Source organism: Myripristis murdjan, chromosome 7 (genome assembly GCF_902150065.1).
Source record: "Myripristis murdjan chromosome 7, fMyrMur1.1, whole genome shotgun sequence".
NCBI lineage: Eukaryota > Metazoa > Chordata > Actinopteri > Holocentriformes > Holocentridae > Myripristis > Myripristis murdjan.
Window position 1 is genome coordinate 23,137,529 of NC_043986.1, and position 19,517 is coordinate 23,157,045.

Sequence of the window (19,517 nt, forward strand, 5' to 3'; positions counted from 1 at the left end):
ACTCGGAGTTTTGAAGTATTGTGTTACCTAAAAATAATAGTAATAGACCAAATATTAATCAAATAATAAATGAATGATTTAAAAAAAAGTGCCGACAACAGAGGCTGTACAGCCAAATGTCGAATCACTATAATATTCCTATGGAGATTTCGCACAGTGATTGTACTAAGGTGAGTAATAGTGAGCTTGTACTTTTTGGTGTTTATTTAATCAGTGGTGTCATTATAATAGTCCAATATGACCTACAGCTACTTGCACTATTGATGATAACCTTATCTTATGGTTCCTTCCAAAGAAAATAGTTTTTTTCTTGGTAAGGAAATTCCAAAGGCAAGTAACTTTAATTGGAGTGCAATTTAATTAATTTCCTGTCAAGGCTGACCAGCCCACCAGTGCATTTGCATGAAATGAGCTCACCTGAAGGATTCCTGCAGGAAAGTCCTCCTGTGACTCACTGCGCTCTACCGGCGGATATAAACGGTCACACAGAGGCACTGACACTCAGATCACTGGCGACACAGAGGGTGACAAGCAGGACACTAGAAAAATAACTTTATAAAAAAAAAAAAAATCATCCGTGAAGTAACCATGCTCTTCGATTTCACAACGATCGCTGCTGTGTTTTTGCTCCTTGCACCTGCTCGGAGCGCGCCGACCGTACCCAGCCTCCAGGACGCGTGTGCTGCGGTGCAGAGAAGCTCCCTGGAGCTCAACAGGCTGGCCAAAGAGGGATCACTCCGGGTAAGATTTTTATATACTGTCTCCCATATATTTAAAAAAAAAAAAAAAAATCATGTTTAAATGTATTCACATGAAATAGCCATCAGGGTTTTTGAACACTGGAAACGTATTTTCTGCGTTATATCTGTAATTTGGATGCTCAAATTCATTTTCAAATGAATGACATCCAACTTTTATAGATTGCAACACTTTTATTATTTTCTATATTCTGAGGCATACCTTGATCTATGTAAAGCAATTCAATTTCCATTTTTTCTGTGACAGTAATCTAGAGAACACAGTTTTGTATTCATTTACAGGTGGTAATGATTTAAAAGCTATGAGTAGTTTAAATTAACTCTGATGCTGTGAGCTGATGTAGATGCTGCCACTGTGTTAATTTTTACACTTAAAGATTTTTGCTGTGCATGGCTAAAATGAATGCAATATTCTTGAATGGTCCACAGGCAGGAAACGGGTCCAAAGATGTGACACGTTTCTCCAGCCCACTGGAGTGGATGGAAGCCAAGGACCAGTGTGATCCTGACAGTCTCAAACAGGACTCGGTGGTAAGCTACATGCAAAAAATATTGTTACATGCAGATCACACTATCAGCTTGGAATTATGGCATCTGAAACAAACAGGCGATAATGACAATAGGCTGATAATTACAGAAGAAATGATGGTGACATAAATGCTTCTTTCCTTATGTCTGTAGCCCTGTATTGTGAAGATTCTTGCTGTCCTGAAGAGCTACAGCTCTGAAATCCAGACAATTAGGGAATTTCCAGATTGTTCATTTGACAGTCAAGTGGAGCAGGCACTACAGACACTCTGTACAGACATGAAGAAATGTGTACAATCTAAGACAAGGATGAGCACCCACGAGGTAAGCTCAATTCATCAAACTTTTTTTTCTAACAAAAGTGCAGTATGCTTGGACAGAAATAGATTTAATTTCTAAAATACTCAAAAATGCATAAGAACGACACAGTTGGATTCATAAATGAATAGGTAGATTTTTATGTGACTAAGGCTTCATGGTTTTTCTTCTTCCTGCAGGAGTCAGACATCAGCTCTCAGACAAAAGAGACTAAAGCGATTAAAGAGTGGCAGAAGCCCCTCCTGTGCCGGTACACCTTAGACAGACTATTCTCCTTCTCCATCTTCACTGCTCGTGTCTTCGGCCGTGGAGATCCAGCTCATCATGCAGACAGCTCAGCTGGACAGTGTCTGCAAAGCTGAAAATGTTTCAGTGCTCACTAATGCATAGTTGTGTATGCACAAGTATCTTGTACCTGATCACATTGGTCAAAATATGTAAACCATTTGGTGTGTGTCACCAAAGAGTGATGATGTACCTGTAACAGTGTTTCGACTCAAAGGAACATGAAGTGTGCATGAAATGCATTTTGAGTGGAATTATCTATTTATCTTTTTATTGTATTTATTCAAATGATATTTATTGTATTTATTTATCAAAATTATTTATGGAAACATTGTGTTTTGTATTTATCCTTCTATTCTACTTGCTTGATGAAAAATAAACATGATTTCAGCATCATACTGTAGGTGTTGTGGTTGTAAATGATGTCATAGCAATGATGTTAAGTCCTCTCACACAAAATGATTATAAGGAAGATGATTTCATCTCTCTGCAAGGAACATATATGTCACCAGTGGTGGAAAGAGGAGTACAAACTGCTACTCAAGTGGAAGTACTGTTATTTTGCTGATATTTGACTGCAGTAGTACATGTTCTACTGTAAAAATCTACTTAAGTTAAAGTAAAAAGTAGCTATTTGTAAAATGTACTTGGAGTAGAAGTCACTGAGTTACTTTTTCAAAACAGTATCAGGTGTGATCTTTCCATGCAGTTAGAAAAGGAGGAGAGTACACGCTACAAACAAGATTCTTTTAAAGGTGCATTCTGCAAAATTACCAGTGGTTGATTGAAGTGAGGACCCTGCAGACTCAACTGAAAAGGACTAGGGATGCACCCGAACCCGAATTCATATTCAGCAAATAACAAAATATGGCTTCCTTAATAAATTACCCTTTCAAACATTTTTCTAAAAATTCGGTTTTAAATAATATACACTACTCACAAAAAGTTAGGGATATTTGGCTTTTGGGTGAAATTTATGGAAAATGGAAAATGTTCATGCTACAGTGATATTATATCATGAAAGTAGGGCATTTAAGTAGAAGCATACACTGGTGATTTCCTCATCTCAAACAATTTCTTGAAACAAAAGCCAACAACAGTGGTGGATATACCACAACAAAAAATGTCAGTGTCAATAACTTGTCATGTGCCCTTGAGGATCAATTACAGCTTGACAACGACGTCTCATGCTGTTCACAAGTCGACTTATTGTCTGCTGAGGCATGGCATTCCACTCTTCTTGAAGGGCGGCCCTCAGGACATTGAGGTTCTGGGGTACAGAGCTCCGAGCCTCTACACAGCAACTCGGCTGATCCCATAGGTTTTCTATGGGATTCAGGTCTGAGAAAGTGCAGGCCACTCCATTTGAGGTACCCCAGTCTCCAGCAGCCGTTCCCTAATGATACGACCTCGATGAGCTGGAGCATCAAACACCTGATGTGAATTTTGCCGTTAAGCTCCTTGTTACAGAACAGCAACTTGTGCAAAAAGTACTGAAACATTGAACAGTTGGACATGTGCATTCAAAAGTTTACAGAAGGTCACATTAAGTTCACCTGTAAAGGTTATAATGCATTTTAGGTTCATCCTGAAATTTCACCCGAAAGCCGAATATCCCTAACTTTTTGTGAGTAGTGTATACATAATATATATTTTTTAACCCATCTTAAATAAGGGAAACGCCTCCTGCACGTGCTCGGCTCTGACATTCTCTAATCCAAACTACAACGGCTGTCAGTCATCCTCAGCAGAATCAGTCAGAACTGATGACTGGACTTTCTTCAGACGTTAGTCAACACACAGTCATGTCTGCGATATTTTTTCCACAGTTATATTTCTTTGGATTTGCAGAATGGATAGTGGTTAGAGTGGGTTTCCTAAACCTGCGCTGCTTGTCATTTTACCATGAGTCAGCATGTTTAGTAATGAACAGGCTTTACTGAGAGGCTAACGCAGCGCATTATCATTACTCTGTTTGTATAGCTCATAATTGCTTACGATGACCATGGCTACTATGGTCTTCAAAAATAGTTTTAATAAACAAAAATTTCATTCATTTTATTTTATTTATTTATTTATTTATTTTGTGGTTAAAATCCGAAGATAAATAAAAATGACGTTTTTGCCATGCCCACTTGCCCCGAATCCCAATCCTAATTATTTTGCCCCAAAATAAATACAAATACAAACACAAATACAAATACAAATAGTGGTCTCTCCGCACACCTTTAATTAGCACATAACATGATGGTTGAGTCTACATAGTTCTCATTCATCAGGTCATCTCAGTGATATTATTCCCCCTTTTTCAAATGACAAAAAGTAGAACCAGCAAAGCAGAAGCAGCTTCCTCTTCTGGTCTTTGCTGACTGAGCTTTTATTGTGAAAGGTTCCACAATCTCTCATTGATAATTTGTTCTCTGTAATGGGTGTGATTTAAAAAGTAGGGAAGTACAATACTAAAGTAAAAATGCTCTTACATAAAATGACTTAAAAAGATTAAAAAAAAAAAAAAAAAAGCTACTTCATTACAGCAGCATGAGTAAATGTAATTAGTAAGCCTGTGTAAGTCACAGGGAGGAAAAACACAACAGTGAATGAATTTCCAAAACTACGACTACACACCAGTTATGACACAAGAAGGAAGCTGTGCTTTCCTGAAACACTCCTGCATCCTGCACGAGGCGCGTGGCTCTCATCTGTAAGGGCCTCTCTCACTGATGATGCCGCAGCCGAGTTCCCTCAGGCGTGGATGATGTAATGTTGGCCCAGATATAACTCAAAGTACAAAGGGCAGGTATTATTTTTCCGGAAAAAAAAGGAACTGGCAGCGAGCTAGGTTTAAATGTACCTAGGCTTACTAGACGAGGAAGTTTGTTGTCTGATTCATGAATACCTTGAGAGTGACAGCTTTCCTCATCATGTCCTGTCCAGACTCATTCCTTTTTTTTTAAGTCTAAAAACTCCAAAGTGACTCGTCTTACATCTTACGTTCATGCCATTCCTGTCTCTGCAGTGGCTGGTTAACTACAGCACACCAAAACTTGCCAACAGGAAGGGGAAACTATACACAGGTGCTGGACTCCTCTGGTACTCAGGGTTTTACTGGTGTCAGTCTGAATTCCTGCACTGATTCTTGATTCCAGTTCATAGTGTATGCTTTAAACCCATTCACTTTGTTGAAAAGTTTGCATGCATAATTGAACTGTAAAAATACAATTGGAAGCCTGCTAAATTTGAGTAGCTGAGCTCTGTCTTGCATTTAAATCTATTAAATTTCAAAGTGTGGGTTGATTTATTAAAGGACATTTGAGACACTATTATTACTATTAAAGCGCTTACCTGAAACCAGAATTTACAAAGTACGTAAACACAAAAAAAAAAGACAAATTTTGTGATGAAATAAGAAGCATGAGCAGATGATACATCAAAAGAGTGCAAAATAGACAGATCAAAGAAAAGCAAATTCCTCAAATTCCTCAGCCATCGTGCCCAAGGAACTTGAGTGTGATAGACGTGATGCATGTGTGACCCATGAATGTCATTGATTCTTTGTTTTTCTACAAGTAAAACCATTCATTTTACTTGGAAGCCAACCCCCAGTATCCTCAGGCTAAACAGTATGTTTTAGACTTTCAATAACCACAAATCTACTATGATATTCAACTAACCTGGTGCTTTTAGCTCACTTATTTCATGTCCATTTAGTGAAGTAGTCCTAGTGACTAATGGACTGCATAGGTAGTCATGGTTTATTTCTACCAATAAAACAACCTTACTTTTTCAGTTTCAGAGTTGTCTGATGAACTGAATATCAAAGGGTTTCTGATCAACCAGTTCCTAATAAATAATCCTGATCACCTCCACTTCTTCACCCAGTTAAACCCTCATCGGGACGCTATGTCTCCTGTTGTCTGGGCATATTTTGAACCAGTGTGTGCTTTAAGGATCACGTTTGTCAGAGACCAAAATCTCTGTGGAGTGCTGTGAAGTCACATCAGAGTCGACAGCATCCCTAACACATTATCGCCACATCACTGATCAAGATAGGACTGTTTCCTCGTATTTTTCCGCCTGAGTTCAATGGAATACTTGCAAGACGTGTACTTTCAAATTGAAAAATGCTTGTGTGTGTGTGTGTGTGTGTGAGAGAGAGAGAGAGAGAGAGAGGCAGAGAGAGAGAGAGAGAGAGAGAGAGAGAGAGAGAGAGAGATGGACCTCCTTAACCAGATCCACACAAGACCACCAGTCCTATTTAATCTCCAGACTGAGTTTAATGAAACTTTGCCCCATTTGTGATACTTTTTTTCCACTATAAGATGCTACTTGGTACACAATAATACTGTAAATATTATAAATAATGAACCCAGGGCAGGCACCACTGACCTGTGGCTTTTCTCTCCATCCTCAGCCTCAGATGGAGCTGACAGTGTTGTTAGTGACCAGATGTGTCTCAGATGCCGCAGAGCCCGACCACAACCTAGGAAAGGCGGGGTTAAGTAACAAGGAATTTCCTGGTGAGCTACAACAACACAGGAAGGTAAAGTTTGCTCCGTTAAAATGACAAGTTTTCATGTCGAATAGCTGCCATACTGACCCGTCTAGTTACATCGGCTGGGATGTGTTAAGAGGAGGCCTGGACTCAGTTTTAACTAAAGCTAACTAATGCTAACTCTACAGGAGGCTTTAGACGACACGGACAGCTAGCGTGTCAAGCTGCTCATAGCAACACTGCGTTAGCTCGGGGTTAGCGCGTCAGCCGGATTTACAAAGTTTAACGACTTTACTGATCAAAAACCACGGTCACGTCTGGTTGAATATTATGGACATGTTACACTTTTTAGTATTAAAGTTGCTCTATTATTCCCTTTTGCTCTCTTGTCAACCGTTAACGTTTGAACGCTTGTCATGTTGGAGTCTCATGAGAGGCGGCGCTTGGCTCCGCACCCGGAGTGAACCAGTGGGGCGGTGTTGTTGCCTCCGAGTTAAAGGGGAACTTGCTCAGTGGCTCTACTGCTATAAAATCTATATTCCTGTGTTCTGTTTTGTTTTGTGTTAAAGTGTGACCATAGGGACTCGCTGAATCTTTTTTTATCCTACCAGGTAATTAAATTGCCCTCACCTGGCGTCCCAGCAGGTGTGAATCAGTCCCAATAGGCCTTTTGTCACAGCAGCCATTTTGACATGAAATAGCTGGTAATCACAGGTGTTACTTATGACTTTAATTAAAGGGAGGGTGAGTTCGATTTGTTGGTTATGGTTTATAAATACAACAGTGAAAGTTGCCTCCTCCCAGGCAAAGCTAACTGCCATCAGTGAGTTTTTGTTTCCTAGGATGGTGATGGAATGAAAGGACAGCCTAAAATGATACGTCGCTGTCCTAGATTTAAAAAAAAAAAAAAGGCCTAAAGGCCTGCCAGCATCTCCCTGAACAGTGAAAAACAGGCCAACACTGTGTCGCTCTTCATCCTCATCCTCTCCTTTAGTGGCGTTTCACCTCGTTGTGTTTCCCTTTTTCCGCGGTCCATGATGCTATCGATCTGGCACCGTGCACTGTGATTGGCTGGGAGCTGCACACTCACTGCCCAAAGGCCAAAGCCCAGAAGAGTCCCGAGCTCAGCAAAACAAGAAAATCCAAGCAGAGGGCAGGGTCTCTGCACATTCACACACTAACACACACTTCTAGTGGTTCATAAGAGATGACTGAGAGGGATTATTGTCGTGTGAGTCTCTGTATTTTAGGAAAGTCCTGCTCATTCTGCCTCAACGGCTCTGTTCCACTCAGCTCCCACAGAGCCAGGGTGGAAAGACTCTGCTTACACTTCATAACTGACTAACCTTCATTAATCTCATTAACAACATTAACAACACCTATGTTCACCTGCTAGTTCATGTCCAAATGACTGTCATGAAAAAAGTCAGTTAAAAGGCTAATATGAAAACCACTACAGTGCTCTGGCTCCGAAACACTTAACCTCTTCACGTCCTCCTTGTCTGCCCAATGCAGTTATCTCACTATTCTCACTCACTATTATCAATACCACAGAGAAGAATAGCTGATAGTTACCACTGCAGGTGAAATGCTCCATTACCTCTAATTCTGCCCAGTCACATGAGGTTAAAACTTGTGGAGGCATCTTGAAACTGCAGGTGGTGGACTTTGATTTTCAGCATCTATCAATATAAGACTTGTTTCTTTTTTCCCCTCAGGATGAATGTGGGTGTAGCTCACAGCGAGGTGAACCCCAACACACGGGTGATGAACAGCAGAGGGATATGGCTGACCTACCTGCTGTTGACCGTGGTGCTGCACATTGTCCTGCTCAGCATCCCCTTCTTCACGGTGCCTCTCGTCTGGACCCTCACAAACGTCATCCACAATCTGGTCAGTGAGAGTGTTGTGCAAATCCGCAGTTATAGCTCCAAATAAGGTTTTGACCAGGTGGCCAGAAATTGTGCAGTTGTTGAAGTGATGTGTTGATCAGATAGAGAATCACTGTTTTTCTACCAAAGTGCAACAAGAGTTCACCAGTAGCCTTCACCAGCCTTTAAAACCAGGGAAAGACAACACTTATGTCATATCATGATATTGCGATATGTAAAATACCAGATGATATTTGGTCTAATATCAGGGCGGCATGGCTCAGAAGGCAGAGCACTTGTCTTATAACCAAAAGGTCTCAGGTTCGATGCCCGGCTCGTCCAGAGAGCATGCCCAAGTAACTGCTCCTGACAGGCGGCTTGGCACGTTGCATGGCAGCCTCTGCTATCAGTGTGTGTGTGAATGGGTGAATGTGGTCAATGTGCTGTATAGTTGTTTGAGTGTTCAGTAGACTAGAAAAGCACTGTAGAAATGTGGTTTGTTACCATTTATCCCAATATTGATATAGTATTGATATATCACAATGATTTAGCCAGTAGGCATGACAGACAACTTGTCAGGGCCTCTGTTGTAGCTGCTGGCTGCTCACTTTCGTTCCGTTCCCTCCACACAGTACACAAACGTAAATACTTTTTGTGGGTGTTTTATATCCAGTCGACATGTTGCCCGATGCATACTGCCTCTTTGCTATCAAAACAGTCTGTTTACCTGCATAAAACTACTCAGGCTACCATAAAATACCAAAATTTGACCCATTTGACCCTTATAGATAATGCTTGTCCTACTTTACCACACTGATGAGTGAACCCTCAGTAAAAAAAATGCGAAATGTGCCATTTGCTCCAAATGCCTTTCTTTGCAGCTAATGCCACAATCCCTGAGTTTTTATGAAGGTGTGCATTGTGACTATTACAACCTGAATGGAAGCCAAAAGTGAAATATCATTTTAGGAACATGGCCTCTAGATGTGTATGTACCCCTAGCTGCCTGGAATACCTTCTGACCCATTTTTTCCCCAAATCAGTACCCCTTTCAACACTCCCACTGCTCTCTCAGTAAAAACACACAGGACTAGTTAGGATCATCAGACACGAGAGTCTCTTAAAGAAAAGATATAAATGCATTATGTACTTACAGTATTATTCCACAGTATTACAGTATGATTATGTTGATGTGAGTTAAGCCCAGATGACATGTCCTCTCTGTGTGTGGCTAACAGTAGCTGCATGTCTGTGCTGTGTGGTTTGTCATCTGCAGGTGATGTACTTGTTCCTGCACACGGTAAAGGGAACTCCTTTTGAAACACCGGACCAAGGCAAAGCCCGTCTGCTGACGCACTGGGAACAGATGGACTACGGCGTCCAGTTCACATCCTCTCGCAAGTTCCTCACCATCTCACCCATCGTCCTGTAAGTACATTTGGCACCATGAATCATTGTGCATCCGCTTTGTCACACAGTGGCATAACTTCCAAACGCACAATGTGTACTGCATTATGTAGCATGAGAAACAAGTTTCTGGAACAAAGGCATGCACAACCAATATTATCAATTGCAGAGAATTGTTGCTAAATCTACACCATTCTCCTCTCCCTCTCCAGGTATATTCTTGCCAGTTTCTACACAAAATATGATGCCACTCATTTCATAATCAACACCAGCTCCCTCCTCAGTGTCCTCCTTCCAAAGTTGCCTCAGTTCCACGGAGTTCGGATATTTGGAATCAACAAATACTGACACAATTGAACACTGGATTTTCACCGCCACTGGATTTTAACTTCCTTTTTCAACGAACTATACGTCTGAGGCGTCGTGGTCGAGGACAGGAGAGCCAATTTGAAGTGTCTTCGTCGCACAGCGGTGTGTGACGGAGGAATGTATGAAGATTGCACAGTTCACGCTGACTCTTGAAAGGCCTGGAAGAAAACCTGTTAAAATGCACTGCTGCTCTGATGTGTGTTTATGATGATAAAGGTTACTGAATCATTTGACTTTCTTTCCTCTTTATTGACACTCGTGATGTGTTTGCACATGTTCAGACTCTCGACTAGCTCTCTCTCAAATGTTGTCTTGTAGAACGCGCAAAGTGACCTGCACATCTTTCTTTCTTTTTTCCATGGATTATGATGATCTTTTCTGATCCCAAATGAACTTTATGTCTTAAAACTGTGAGTTTCTAGTCTGTGCCATTATATGAAAATGTGTTGTGGCACTGAACTGGCTGCTCAGTAGATGAAGCGTTTATTTCATGCTGTTTGATGCCTCTAAGTTTCAGTTTTCCCTATGTTTTATCTCTCAATTTTGGTATTTCCTATGAAACGCACTGAAGAGCATTTATACGCCTACGTTTACTGCAATCTCCCTATTGTCTCATCACGTCAGTTTTTTTTTTCCAAGATAAAAAGAGATATGAAATAGATATGGTGTGAATACATGCAAAAAAATGTCACCTTTATTTAGCATGACCAGTATCTATGAGTAAAATGCTGCAAAATCCTTTCAGTAGGGGTTTGTAAGAATTGACTGATAAAATGTGGCCCTGTTTGCTAGTTGCGGGGAACTCCAGGCACTTTACATGAAGCCAGTATGGGGGGCTATTGCAGTGTTGGTCAAATGGTCACCGGTCCGAGGGATTCCCCCATTCCGCATGTGTTGTGGTCATGTTTGCATTGCCATGAGGTGTCCCTGTCAGTGACGTGTGTTTGGGGGAAGTAGCTCACAGGAAATGCAGCAACATGTCAATTTGACTACGCTGTTAAGCATGCCGATCTATGTACCTGGGAAGCACATGCAAATAATCTGCTGGTATCACCTGCTTGAAACATGCTGTAACAGATAGGGACTCGCCTCCACAATGTATGGAGTGAAAACATGTGCAACGCTTTTTCAGAGTGTTTCCTGCCATGAAATAAGACCCAGGCACAACTAGATTCATGTAGAGGCCAGAGGTGGGATGCAGAGGACACACAGGCTAAATGTCACTTTGTCCCCAAGACATCAGATAAGATTTTCTGAAACCAGAGAGAAATGAGAGTAGGGGAAAAGGGTGAATACTAACCTTCTTTCAGTGCTTATATCGAAAGCTACCTGATTTAATCTAATGTCTAGGAAATAGGTCATCTAGTAGTTTTCCCCGGTTCTGCTTCCACTTTTGCATTTCAGCACATGCTGGGCTGACAGCATTTCTGCGAATGTGCTGCTGGCATGCTGTCAAGACACGTGTTAGCGCATCGGGTTGTCCATTTCATTGAGGCATACAAAAACAAAAGGTATGCTAGGTATTAGTGTTTTTTTCCTCTTTATTTAACCTGTTGGTGACATTGAGGGAATACAAAAACTTTCCAAGTCAACTCTGATAAAGAAAAACACATTAAGATCAGTTAAACAAATGTAAAGAAAAGACACTTAACATGGAAATATTCACAACATAAAAAAAATGTCACTTAAATCTGGAGCCATTTGGAACCCAGTTATTAAACACACATAATGAAATGGATCTTATTTTGGTTAGGGTTAGAGGTAAGACTTCACAATGATGAGTTTGTTGTCCAGCATTTGTTATAAATTTGTTTTATGTCAATTTGTGATATGTGGAGTTCAAAGATTTCAAAGCTGCCTTTGGAGCATGCAAATACAAAATGAGACCAAACCACCGCTGGACACGGCTCTTGAAAAGGTAGCTTCAACAAGCTTTTCTTTCCTGCCAAGACAAGCACGTCTTGTTCCTCAAGAATTTTCAGCCATAACAATCTGCTCATTTTGAACTTTTATCTGTGATGAAACCAAAACATTTGTTAGAAGACATTGTTTCTATTGCTCTGCCCTGCAAAATGCAGATTGGTGATAAGAGTCCTGTGTTGCATTTAGACAATAGCTACTTATTTTAACTTCTGAGACAAATTTTTCATCCAGTTAGATGTTCATTGATAAAAATCTCACCGAGGGGTTGTGTATTTCTGATGTGAGAAAGATCAGAGATTTCTCGGAATCTCTCAAAACTTCCAGGAATTTCAGGACGCAACGGTGGGACAAAACACAGGAAAACCAAGCAAAATCACTTGGTTGGTCAGTACTTTTCAAAGTAAAATGCACATTCACTCAGGATTCTAGGTAATTTGCTGAGGCAAACAGGGAAAACAAAAGGTGTCATTCATGGGGCATTTCCCAAGTACCCAGACTCAAATTTACTGAGGCATTCAAAGGCGAGTGTGTGCTGCGCTCCAACTGTGATACCCATCAGCCCTCTGCTGGACGTCAGGTGAAAATTCATCAGGTTCACACACAGTCAGCCAATTTGTTTATAGTCATTAGCTCAAGGCTACCTAAACTGTCATTTAAGCAGCAGCAGTGCAGTGAAAGCCAAACATCTTAAATTATTTTTTAGCAAATACTACAAAAAGCACAAACATTACATTTCAATAAGGGCCAATTCACTCATTGATGCCTCTCAATGCTTCCCATGAATAACATCAGGACAAAATCGATATCTCCTTGTCACAAATTTTCAAACAAAAATGATCATACATGCATTTTTATTAAATTGATACAACAGGACAATGGTGCTTAAGATCTTTGGGGAAAAATCCTGTTTGTATCACTGAAATAATCTCCACTAACCGGTTCAGGGAAGTGAGAAAGATTACAATGCTTACTAATGAATGTTTTAATTGCACTTTCTTGCAAATAAAAAAAGGACTTTTGAGCCCAAATGCTGAAACCAAAGTAATTTTAAAACTAAGATGTAGAAAAGCTGAACTAGGCTAAGAATTAAAACTGAGATGCCAAGCTGCCGTCTCCAACAAGGCAACAGAAACCTCCCTTGTACAGTATCAGTTCCCCCGCTCCAAACCTCCAAAGCGTCTCAGTCACAGCTTCATCTCAAGATAAAAACCGTATCAGTAACCTGAGAGTTGTGTCAGACACATTTGATCGGGTGGCGGCTTTAGTGCACAGTGTTTGAGAACCACATCGTTTCTGCGTGCAGAGCTGATCACATGTCTGACTGTTCTGTTCAGCCTGCACTCGACACACATTGTTAAACTGGAAGACATGAGGCGGCTCAGCAGACGATCAGAACCGATCAAAGTTTTTTTTTTTTGCCTCCACAGGAATCTCTGTCAGACTGGAGAACCGTTCTCCAGTCACCTTTCTGCAGGCTGATCATATTTCTAGTTTTCCAACATCGTCAGATGTCTCACTCTCCTTGCATGTCAGGCTTAAAATCTTCTTCCCCCTCGTCATCAGTGTCAAAAAACTCATCCTCAAAGAAGGATCCTCCGAAACCGTATTCCTGTGCATGGACAGAGACCTCGTTTGGCATCAAGTGAGGGGACCCCTCCACGAAATCTGCAAACCTGCGGATCACAGCAACAATATTAGCAGCAAGTTTTAAGGAACCCATTCCAATACAAGAGAGTCTCTTCTGGTGATAAACGACTGTGAGCTGATGATGAAAAGACCAACCACTGTTCTTACAATTGAAAGTTGACATTTAGCCACATTGTAGTAAAAGACAATTGTGTATAAGCATGATCTTAGTGCATACATGCCTTATTTTTGTGTTTCATGGAGAATAATATTGTTTATTTCTCCAGTGGTTCAACTCTGATGAAGACAGACACATACAAAATTAAGAGTGGCTTGACATTTTAAAAACAGACGGGCTGGTCTAAATTTACTTATTGCCAATACTGACTGGTAAGGGGTGAAAAACACTGGAGAATTTTCACACAAAAAGTGTAACTAAACTTCCACCAGTTATATTCCTTGAAGCCTCAAAAACTTGCTAATAATTAATTCATCATTTAAAAAGAATAACCAGAATTAATATATGAAGTATTTTCTGTTTATCTTTTGCCTGTCCTCAACCTTCATTACAGTCCCCTTAAGACATTGTAATAATTTCACTTTTTAGCAGTATTTCATGAATTTATTATTTTCATGGACAACATAATGTCTGTAAGGTGTTTTTGATGCTGTCAGAAGTGTAACCCTAACCTGAAATATGTGAGCATCACAGACAAGACACCTTGAATTCAAGTAGGGCTGGGCACTACAGATAGAAACAAATATGACAATTGTAAGAAATGATTTCTTAAATGATGATTAACTCATATCTGCTAATATGTGTGAAATCCTGGTCATCACGTTTCAATGAATTGCATGATAATGTCAAGTATCAAATCAAAGGGAGACCAAGCTTTTGCAGCTTTGGCCCCTAAATTAAACAGTCTGCCTCGCAAAATAAAGTGGCTGAATGGGTGGACTGTTTGTAAGTCAGAGTTGAAAACTTGCCAGTGACACATTGTCTTTTCATCTATTTAAATCCTTTGTTTTGTTGCATTTGTTTTGTTATTTTATTGTCTGTACTTCATTTCTGTTCTGTTCAGCATTTTGTAAACTCTTGATTTTGGAAAGTGCTTTACAAATAAAATCTATTATATGTCTTACTTTGAAATATTATTCCCTAAATTGCTCCACATTTTGTGAAATTTTAATTAGTATTTGCTATTGCCCAGTTCGACACATAAGCTTAACATTAACATTACCAGTGTCTTTTTTTGTAATGTATTGTGAGCTGATACTGGCAATGACATTCAAAATTAAGAGTGTAACATTTTAGTTGCATGAAAGATGTGCTCATGTTATTCTAATAGAGCAGAAACCTTTTTGGGGACTGAAGCCTGGACACGGCCTTCCACGGACTGAACTGGGGGCTTGTGCAGTACTGGCGCAGCTCCTCCAGGGCGCGCCGTGTCTCCTCCTCCCCCTGCTTCTGGTACTCCTCTTCAGTCAGTAGTCGACGCGGCTGTGGCTTCCAGCGGACGCTCAGCCTCACTTTCCTGCACAACAGAATAAAAGCTCAATTAAAAGTTTGCCGTGTGAAAATTCAATAAGTCCACAGTTGCTAAAGGGAAAATCCACCAACAGAGTTCAAAATGTTACTATTATGACCTTAAGCAGTTTAGTTAATATGTCAACTTGTGCAGCTCTTGAGAGAAAGAAGAGAGCCAAAACACATGCAGATCTGTCTGGGCATCATGCAGCACTTTGAGACTGCTCCATTGAGAATGAGACAAAGGCTGTTGTGGTTTTAGCAGAGCAAATAGTGGCGTGTGGCATTACAGAATACAACAGCAGGGTTTCACAGACTTTTCCTTAAATTGAGCCACGTGAGATTTAGTTTCATAAGATACAGGATTTTCCCAACAGAATCCCATCTAAGAAAATTTCTGTGCGGGATTTTACTTTTATAGGTGAGGTGCAGCCTAAAAGGTGGCGAGTAAAGCCTACCAAAAAAAAAAGCAAGGTGTCACTTTGCCAATTTGCAGGGAGTGAAATAAAAGTGCAATTGAACTGTTGATCATTTTTCTGGGGGCACCCTGAAATTCTGTACAGCACCCCGGAGGTCCCCAAATACCAAATTTGTAAGAGTCTAGGTCACAGATCTTGGTTACACAGTCCACAGTGACAGTAATGCCACACACAAAAAAAAAATTAAAGTGCTATATGGATGCATTCCATAAGTATTCACTGGTTTATATTGCGACACCAGACCAAAAACTTTAAACTAAAAATAGTCCACAATGGTTCAAGTAGGACTCACTACTGTTTTCAGGACAGACAAATCTCTTTTTCAAATATTTATTTTCATTTATGTCAGCAATAGCATGCTAAAAGATGTCAGAGGTGTGATGAAGGCCTTTAAGTTAAAATATAATTGTGTTTGTCCAACCACACCTGAGGTAAAATAATGAAAGAGATTTCTCCATCCAGATGATCATGGTGGGCATAACCTTGAATCTCAGCCTTATCAACTGTTCTGGGGTAGCTTTTTTTCTATTTCACAGAGTACTGTACTCCCTCTCCATCTTCTGGCCGTAGTATAAAACACCTACCTCCATGCAGTAATTGCCAGGGAAACTGGGTACTCCAGATTCTTGGAGAAGAAAGCTGCCAGGATGATGGCGAATGCCACTTGCTGAATCTGAATTCCTGCATAAATGAGGAGCAGGCCGAACAGCTGCAGCGTCCAGGACAGGATGTTTATGCTTCTGTCATCCACCAGAGGACCATGTCGGTAACACACAGCGAAACTGATGAAGCCCACCACTGCTACATACCCTGAAGAACACAAGAAAAAAGAAACATTGACTTCCAGTGCATTTCAAAAAGAATAACTGAATAAATTAATGAAAAAGAATGAAAAAGAAAAACCTGTGGAATTAATCTGCAGGCTAAACTTATTTTTGGCCCTCGTACATGATAAGTTCAGGAGTACAATGCTCTATTTGATGCAATATTAGTATGTTTGCAGGATGATATGTGATAACTTTATCCTTGAAGATCAAACTAACCAGACCTAGTTTCAACACACACAGTGTGATGCAAACGTCCCGGCTGGGTAGATAAAAAGTATTTCATCAACTCATGGTAGTGCAGATTCATGCACGGCACAACTGACTCTATACATGTACTCAAAATAGGAAGAAATGCTTGTATTTGTCTTGTGCATTGCGTTGAAGAGATCACTCATCTGTGTGGGGACGTTTAAAAATATGGATTCACCTCAAACTGAATTCATGGTCAAGTGTTTGATGGTGCAAAAGACAGCGTGTGCATAAATTATGAGCTCACTGGGAGGCAAACAGACAATGGAGGAATCTGCAGCAGTGTATAGACTTTTAATGATGTCTTGAATGGGCTTGGTATTTCAAATAGCAGGGGGTCTGCAGCTGTGTGGTAACTTGTGTCTGTGTTAATGGAGTCTGTACCAAAAGCCAAGTGCCAATGCTCTTTAAGAATCGTCTGCAGGTTCTTGAAGACGAGCTGGATGGCATAAACTGAGAACGACCAGCCACTAATTATCAACAGATAGAAAGGGCTTTTCTGTGGGTGGAGACAAGACAGAGCATACAAAGATTAAATATGAGATCAAGGTGATTCGACCTTTAAAAAGAAGAATATGTAGAGCAAAAGAGCTGTGGTTCTGTTCTTACCTTTGGCAGGAAGCGTGCCAAAATGAAAATGAGGATGATGAGAGAGGCAATCATGCCTGTACTCATGCCAGCTGAGTAGTAGAATATTTGACTCCTTTATATCAGAGGAAAAACATGTATCAGAAACACAGAATTATGCCATTCAATCACAACAGTGGGACACTCTGATCATAAGACTAAATTACCTGCTGAGTGAGTCTGCAAAGATAAACAACAACATCCCAGCGAGGAATACCAGAAACAGGTAGATATCAAACTCTGTAAAGGAAAAGGAAACATCAGCGTCAGTCAGTTTTAATATCTCAACAACAAGCAGCTTAAACAAAAAAAAAAAAAATCTTTGTTGTCTTGAGTGTTTTTCTCTGCTTACTGCGAATGGGCTTCACAGTATACGGAGTGTTGCGGTCCGCAGGGTAGATCTTGAAACACGTCTTCTTGCTGAACAGGCCGATGCTGACAGTGGTTTCGTTGTACTTCTCACGCATGAAGTGCTGGATCAGGCCCCACAAGCTGAAGCGCTCCAGCTCACGCAGCTTCTCCTCATCTCCTGCAATTTCCACCTTGAGCTGTTTTGAGCTCCACACTTGGACCTATCAAAAAATCCTGGATTATTACAGACTTATACCAAATTTTACAACATGTGGTTTTATATCACATAGCAAAAGTTTGTCTTTGTGAAAATGCTAGAATAAAGTGTTACTGACGTCATCCCACAAGGAATTAGTTCAGAGGCTCCAAATCTTTTTTTTTTGGTTTTGTGTGTGCATGTGTGTAAATGAAAATAGCGGCACTCAAACGCTCTCTGTGGTACGATGCACGTGAAATACTAAAATTCAACTCCACCTCATTTTGCAGTAACATCCTACAGGACCACTGCAGGTTCCTGGAGGGGAGCCACTTCCTTTCCTTGACTCACCTGGATTCGAGTCCAGGTTTGCTTCCAGCCCGGCACAATGGAGTTGGTATAGCAGAAGCTTTTGGACCCTGACCCTGTGTAATCCTTCCCATCCTGGAGGTTGATCACAGGGGACTTGGCACCTGAGATGGACAGGCAACATAGGAACATGTATGAGATGCTCAGACTGCAGCTAGCAAACATCACTTTAGAGGCAGTGTGTTTAACAGAAGAGATTAACATTCAAAACCAAATGCTGTCTTGATTTGAAAGGTGAGGGAGATGAGAGATGATTAACTAGATGCCCAATTACTAGCATACCTATTATAATAAAAGCACGTAATTGGAAAGCTGTTAATGGGTCGCTCTGCACTCGCTGCTCTGATATGCAAATAAAGCACTGTGGGTGAAGCTGCCTGCACTCCACAGTTTCACACCACACACGGTGCTCTGGCCATAAAAACAAGTTTCAGCTGCGACATAAATGACTTTTAAACGAGCCAACTTTGATATACTCTCTCTCAAACACACACAGGGAGTGTAAACCTGGGCTGTGAGGGCACATCACGTGCTCTGTTGACTAAACTGACGTTAACTTTCTTCTCCTCGTTTTCAAAACAGTGTCGTTGGAGCGAACACGTCTGAGCATCAGCGTTAGCTAAGTTAGCTAACGTGACTTAGCCTGGCAGAAGTGAAACTGCCCTGTGTAAAGCACAGGCTGTGAAAGGACGTCTTTGTTATTGCGACACGACGTCGCTCTTACCGTTGTCCTGGCACGCGGCGTGAGGTAGGCAAAAAAGGAGTATGAAAACCAATAGCTGTGTATTTTCAACAACAGAGTCCATCTGCAGTTTCATGCGTCCCGCCATGATGCGAGCAGCTGATCCCGCCCTTAACCGTTAGTCCCGCCTTTCCACCCAGTTGAGTTACAGACGACTCAGCCAATCACAGAGCCGCACGGCGTGTCGTCACTCCCGGTGTGTGTTCAAGAGCACGCAGCACTGGAGGAATTGAGTTCGCTGAGGGTTACAGACGTGCTTTAGCTTTTATCATGGAACCAAGAATTAATTTCAAAACACCAGGTGTCTTAAAATAATTATTTTGAATTAAAAGGTACAAGTACAAAGAGATAGAATATCTTATTGCTCATTGGGTCATGAATTTAGACTTCAAAAAAACAATTTGACCAACAAAACCTAATTTTGCCAAACAAAACCAAACACTCCTGGCTTCGACTAGGTTCATAGAGCCACAAGGGATAGACATAATAAGAATCAGAACCAGAATGAGGATCAGGATCAGAATCAGGATCAGCTTTATTCGCCAAGTATGTATGCACATACATACTCTCAT

General features: G+C 40.8%; 2 protein-coding genes and 1 long non-coding RNA gene across 3 annotated transcripts; 1 reads left to right on the forward strand and 2 right to left on the reverse strand.

Annotated features, from left to right (window-relative positions):
• Window positions 1-895: 895 nt before the first annotated feature.
• Window positions 896-6,970, reverse strand: LOC115361941 (uncharacterized). The gene is made up of 3 exons (XR_003928465.1): window positions 6,487-6,970; window positions 6,276-6,369; window positions 896-1,962 (listed from the first exon to the last, which is right to left on the reverse strand). It is a non-coding gene; the product is annotated as an uncharacterized LOC115361941 (long non-coding RNA).
• On the forward strand, window positions 6,302-10,475 carry ormdl2 (ORMDL sphingolipid biosynthesis regulator 2). Its single transcript, XM_030055659.1, has 4 exons — window positions 6,302-6,429; window positions 8,100-8,274; window positions 9,529-9,680; window positions 9,872-10,475. The coding sequence occupies exons 2-4, from the start codon at window positions 8,101-8,103 to the stop codon at window positions 10,005-10,007; spliced, it is 462 nt and encodes a 153-aa protein (XP_029911519.1). The 5' UTR covers window positions 6,302-6,429; window position 8,100; the 3' UTR covers window positions 10,008-10,475.
• Window positions 10,476-12,785: 2,310 nt separating this feature from the next.
• Window positions 12,786-19,067, reverse strand: nemp1 (nuclear envelope integral membrane protein 1). Its single transcript, XM_030055657.1, has 9 exons — window positions 18,928-19,067; window positions 18,186-18,307; window positions 17,640-17,859; window positions 17,455-17,527; window positions 17,270-17,363; window positions 17,045-17,159; window positions 16,169-16,394; window positions 14,936-15,112; window positions 12,786-13,624 (listed from the first exon to the last, which is right to left on the reverse strand). Exons 1-9 carry the CDS (start codon window positions 19,031-19,033, stop codon window positions 13,465-13,467), a joined length of 1,293 nt encoding a protein of 430 aa, XP_029911517.1. The 5' UTR covers window positions 19,034-19,067; the 3' UTR covers window positions 12,786-13,464.
• Between the last annotated feature and the right edge of the window lie 450 nt (window positions 19,068-19,517).